General features: G+C 47.9%; 1 protein-coding gene across 1 annotated transcript in view; it reads right to left on the minus strand.

Annotated features, from left to right (window-relative positions):
• The window catches only part of PRR16 (proline rich 16), a 144,163-nt gene extending 138,246 nt beyond the window's left edge, over positions 1 to 5,917 (minus strand). Inside the window, 1 exon segment of the mRNA XM_042455852.1 lies at positions 5,392 to 5,917. Within this exon segment, the coding sequence (XP_042311786.1) occupies positions 5,392 to 5,598 (207 nt within the window). The 5' untranslated portion in view covers positions 5,599 to 5,917.
• Between the last annotated feature and the right edge of the window lie 83 nt (positions 5,918 to 6,000).

Raw genomic sequence — 6,000 nt, forward strand, 5'->3', positions numbered from 1 at the left:
AGCCATACACCAACATAGTGGGTTGGATGCAGATTTTAATGAGTGTGTTATAATGACTTTGGATCCTAATGGCTCTATTGTACGTATGACTAAGGCCTTGTGCAGACCAGCATTTTGGGCTTGCCTGAGGACTGCGTTGGGATGTAGCAGTGCCACACCACATAGCATGCATACTCCTTAGGCACTGTGTCCACACAACACAGTGCCGAAGGAACGCCATAAAGCCGCGGTGCCACAGCTATCATGCCCTATTCCGGGCACAAAAAGAAGCCACTTTTTGCAGCTCCTTTTTGCACCCTGGAAAGGCTAGATCGGGGATGTGGTGTGCAGCTGCTGCAGCCTTGATCTGGGTGTAAAAGGGGTGACTGCATGCTGCCCCTTTGTGGCTGTCTTACAGCACCTAAGTCTGGATCCAACACATTATTCAGAAGGTCAAAAATGGCCAGTAAATATGAAAATGTAATATTGGAAGTGCATTGAACAACACAGAATACAGAACCCAGACTTCAGGAGGCATGAACCTTTGAATTCCATGAGATCAAAAGAAGTGCATTATGGCACATTAAAATGAGCAAGTAGCATAGCTATTTTAAAGCAAAATTCTAAAACAGCAAAGCTATTTTAAAGCCACTCCATTATTCTAACTATGAAAAGGAAAGAAGAATAAATAAAGCATTTTCCAGATGAAACGAAGATTTTCTTTATGAACACTAGCTTACAACTATACTGTATCTTCAATACAGGTACTATTCATATTAGTGAAAAGTACTAATTTATATGAAGTATTTCACAGGCATAAAACTGACACAGACAAAAGACTGACAGCTTCATAAGAAAAAAATTCTGATTGGCTGTTTTTACACAGTAAGGACTTTCCCAAAGTCTTTCAAAGTTTACAATATTTATGTAGAGGAGATGTTTAATTTCATGAATTTACAATGAGTGGATCTTCAGGTCGTCTCTTATGTAGGAGGGAACATCACTGGAGCCAGGCCAATGTCTTTGACAGCCCTTTGGGTCGTTTATTTTGGGGGGAAACACCAGAATAGGGTATTTTCAGAAACAGTTGATGGGAGTGTTTCTTTATTTCTAAAGACACTTTTGCAAGGGGAGGACTGTAGACATATTGTGCAGCATGTTTGTTACAGCTAAACAATGTGAATGTGGTGCCTGGACGTGCAATGATCTGCACAGCCTACATGCAGTGCCTGGGTTCCATGGAGGAAAAACAGAATATATGTCAAATACAATGTAAAAATACCCAGCCTGGTAGTTAAATCCACAGCTGTGTCAAAGAAGGCTTGTGCAGCAACAGTTGCTGTTTTAAACGAGCCAGACACATGAAGGTTTCAAAGAACACTTACACACTCATTTGAAGAAAACATATGAACTGCACACTAATGAATAGAGTTTTCACAGTGCCCAGTACTTTAAAATGGTTATGGTACATAAAGTTGTAATTACAAACTCTAGCTTTTTCTGACAGGCTTTACAGTATATTCCATGAAAACTAGCACAGCTATAGGCAGCAAAACCTTTCACTGGCTGTTACTGTTTTTCCATCAGTAGTTCTGTCAACAGCAATAGACAAGCTTGCTTACCTAAAACCATACATATCCCAGCAAAATGGCAACATGTGATTTCTCCTTATAGAAACCATGCCTGGTTTTCAGTGAGAATAATCAGACACTCAAGTATCATGAATCACAGTCACGGCAAAGACAGACAGACAGACAGACAGACAGAATCTACAGACAAAACAATATTCAGACAACTGTATAACTGGTGAACCATCTGCAGTCTAAAAAGACTGAGACTCAGAATAGCAGGGGCATTACTAGGGGATGGAGGAGGGGCGTTGGCCATATCAGGTGACATCCTAAGGGCAGGTGACACCACTGTTCCCCAAACATTTGGCAGAATGGGCTTTGGAGTTTGCCTGTGTCACTTTAAAATGCTGAAGAGATGGTGTGAATGGTGTGAGTCTCAGCAGAAGGACAACTGACAGACCCCAGGTTTGTTTGTTTTTTAAGTAATTTAAATTATTAGTAAATTGTCATAAAACACATTAAATCTTACCACATTTTCGCTTTAACCCCATGAAACTAGGTACACGTAAATGCACTTAGGCTGCGTATATGATATTTTCATTTAAAATTATAATTTTAATTTTGCCAGTTGTTTTATGTCGCAGCTATTACCACTGCAGTCAGTGATTACTCCAAAGAGACTACTTGGTGTGGTAAGGAAGCGATATATAAATGAAGCTGCTATTGCTTTATATGGGAATTACAACTTATGAGTAAGATTAGAACAAGAAACGTTACTCAAGATTTTGTGTGGTGGTGTATGGGAGGAGGTATATGGGGGGCGGGTGACACGGTGACACCATGAGTTGCCACACCAGGAGTCACTAGGGCAAAACCCTAGTGATGCCACTGCAGCATGGTATAGTGCTCTGAGCCTTGGACTAGGAGTCTGGTATAACAGGTTTGAAACCATTGAAACCCACTGGCTGACCTTGGGCAGCCACACTTTCTCAGTCTCAGAAGATGACCAATGGCAAACCTCCTCTGAACAAATCTTGCCAAGAAAACCCTGCAATAGGTCTGCCCTAGGATCATCTTAAACTTGAAATGACTTGAAGCTGCAGTCGTCTCCGGTGTTTTTTCCCTCCCATTTCAATTCCACTAATTTTTGCCATCTTCGTTGAAGCTGATAAAGAACTGTAATCAAACACAGCTGGTTGTTTGAAGAGTATATACCTTCAGATAGCAAAAAGGCCATGTGCTTATATTACAAGGGGGAGGGGAAGAATCTCGGTGAAAGAAAGGTGGGATATAAGACAGGTTTTCTCAATATTTTATACAAGTTCCTTCAGGAAATGAAAAACTGCTTTTCAGGTCTCTTCAGGGAAAAGAGCTTGTTAAATCCCTACAAAATGAGGAAATGGCTAGTGTGGAGGATTGTATCATGTAATGTAAAGGATTAGAGAGGATATACACACACATGCTTGGGACTTGATTTGCAGTGCATAATCCTACCATCTGTCTACCAAATGTGCCATTAAAGCACCCCCACAAACACACAAACACACTCACACACAAAGAAAACCCAAGGAAACTGGGAGAGGATATATAAGTTGCGCGGTGGAGAGGCAATGTTTTGCTGCTTCACAATATCTCCACAGGAATTGCATCAGGTCTGCAAACTAAACTATAGGAGCTGACAGCCGCTGCTGGCTAAGGATATATTATATTGGTTTCAAAGTTACAGGAGGCAAATGAACATCGTGTGCAACATTTGTTCTGTGATTCAAGCCTGGGCAAAAAAAATAAATCCAAACTCTTTCTAGTAATTATATTCCCAAGAGAGAAGTTTCACCTGTTGACACTTACAACATGGGGGTCTATCTTGCACCCCCAACACCTTTAAATCCCAATCCTAGCCATATTCACCGAGGCAGAAGGCTACAATCCTGTGCATTTCATCAGCGATGGATCTACATTTGAACTGACTCTTCTTGTCATTCAGACTTAGCTGATCCAGGGATGTTAAGGTGACAGGGCTAAACAAGAGGAAGGGGAGGCAAGGGCTCTCTGCCCCCTTTCTTCTGGAATCACCCAAATCTCCAGTGTAGTGGGTAAAAAGATCAATATACCGTATATCTATAAAAATATCATCATTATCATTGTCATCATCATCTGGATACGCTGTCATTTTTAAGGCTCTGTGAGCAGAGGCTCCTCCTACTTCCACTGTACTGAAAATCCCACCGCGATGGAGGCACCAACCTGTAACCCATCAGAGCAAAACAGGAAGGCTAGTCAAAATCAGATCAGAAAGGCAGCCCCACTGAAGCTCCCTCAGGAGGCCTTCCAGACAGAGACATTTGGGGGATCAGGGGAAGGGGACACTCTTGACACACACTTGAAAAAAGCAACTATGACTATATTTAGATTGCGATGTTGACCAAGTCCTCAGGTTCAGACAGGGCTGCATCTTATGCTCAGATCCTTCCCTCTGTGTGTGTGTGTGTGTGTGTGTGTGTGTGTGTGTGTGTGTGTCTTGTTGGATTTCAAAGGTTTGGGATGACACACACGGAAGCCTCCATCGGTATTCAGGCAGTGGAGCTTGGGGAGAAGTCACTGGCATCCAAGGAGCCCCTCTCCTCTGGTCAACATCCGGCAGAAGCCCCCCCACCCAATCTCGGGCCTCCCTCCCTCCCTTTTCGGCAAGGAATCCCTTCGCTCAAAAGCGCCGGGAACTTTAATGACTTTGACAGGCTGCGATCTTCCCGCCTCGCCCCCTCCTCCCGCCAGCGCCTTCAAAGAACACCCGCCACAGAAAGAACACAAGACACACACACACACACACACGATACTCTCTCTCTCTCTAGACAGAGAGAGAGAGTGTGTGTAAACCCACACAGAGAGACTCTCGGGGGGTGTTGAGAAACTGCACCAAGGCGTTAAGTGGCGTCGTTCCTGTTGCTGCCAGGGCAAGGAAGCGTTAGCAAAAATGCAAGGTCTAAACGCCCCCTTTGGATCCCAAGGCAGAGGAAGGAGGGAGGAAAGAGAGAGAGAGAGAAGAAGAAGAAGAAAAGGAAGAAAAAGAAGGAGAAGAAGAAGAAGAAATGCCCACACAGTCTTTCCACACGAAGAAGAGATGGAGAGGAGCAACTCCTCCTCCTTCGTCGCCATACACTCCAAATACAAAATGTGGGGAGATGGACAGAACCCCCCCCCCCCAAAAAAAAACCACTCCCGAGTGTCCCAAGCACCCTTTTCCCCAAAGCGCAGGGCTCTGAGGAGGAAGGAAGGAAGGAAGGAAGGAAGGAGTGGGAGGTGTTGTTTTTTTTAAGGATACACCCGCACTGGGGAAATCATCTGTTTTGGTACCGCTTTCGCTGCCGCGGTTCTGGAATTCTGGGAACGGTGGTTTGTTGGGGCACCGGAGCAGACCCTTCCCAGAATTCCAGGCCGTGGAGCCCTGGCAGAGCTCTCAAAGCGGATGCTTTCCCCAGTGCGGCTCCAATGGAGAGAGAGAGAGGGAGAGAGAGGCAAGGAGGAGGCGGACTCCCTCCCTAATGGGCAACTCCAAAAGGAGGAAGGAAGGGAGGGGGTTTGGGGGACACCGGGGGGTTTACAGGAAGGGGGGGGGGGGAGAGAAGAAGTCTGTCGGGTCCCCCTTAGTTTCTTGGAGAAGAGTTGGGCCAGTCCCGCCCGGAGACAACAGAGCCGCCTCGCCGGCTCTTTCCTCTCCAGCCTCTCCGGTCCAAACCGGGGTTGGGAGGGAAGGAAGGCAGGCAGGGGTTTCTGTGTCCGCTCCCCCTCCTCCCCCTTCCCCCTGCCCTCTTCCCGCGCTTTCCCCTTCCATCCGGATCCTGACCTCCTTGAGCTCCTTGGCCACGTCCTTCAGGTCCCCCAGGACTAGCTCCAAGTCGTCGACGATGATCTTGATCTGCTCCTTCACCTGGGCTTTGGAGCCGGCCGCCGGCAGCCCTTCGGCGGGCGAGGAGGAGACCGAGGAGGAAGCGGCCGAGGAGGAGGAGGTGGTGGCGGTGGTGGTGGGGGTCCCCTTGGACGTGGCGGACATGCTTCGGGGGGCTGGAGGAGGAGGAGGAGGGTGTGGGGAGAGGAGGAGGAGGAGGAAGGGGCGGCAGGCAGGTCAGGAGCTGGCCCCTGAAGAGGGAGCCCCACGACGCCCGTCCCAGCCCCGCTGGGGGATCCTGAGGCTCCCGCAGCCGCTGCCGGCGTCCTCCTCCCGCTCCGGGCTCCTCCGCATCTTGGGCTCGGGTCCGGCCATCAACTCCCCGGCAACTGCGCTCGGCGGCGGCGGCAGCAGCAGCACAGGCACCAGAGGCAGCGGCAGACGGAGGGAGGTGCGCCTGCGCGCCTTGCTGCCTGCCTCCCTGCCTTCCATTCCTCCCGCCCCAGAGACTGAAGCACAGAGAGAGAGAGAGAGAGAGAGGAGGAAGTGGAGGCGGAGGAGGAGGAA

This window comes from Sceloporus undulatus, chromosome 2 (assembly GCF_019175285.1).
Source record: "Sceloporus undulatus isolate JIND9_A2432 ecotype Alabama chromosome 2, SceUnd_v1.1, whole genome shotgun sequence".
NCBI classification, from domain to species: Eukaryota; Metazoa; Chordata; class Lepidosauria; order Squamata; family Phrynosomatidae; genus Sceloporus; species Sceloporus undulatus.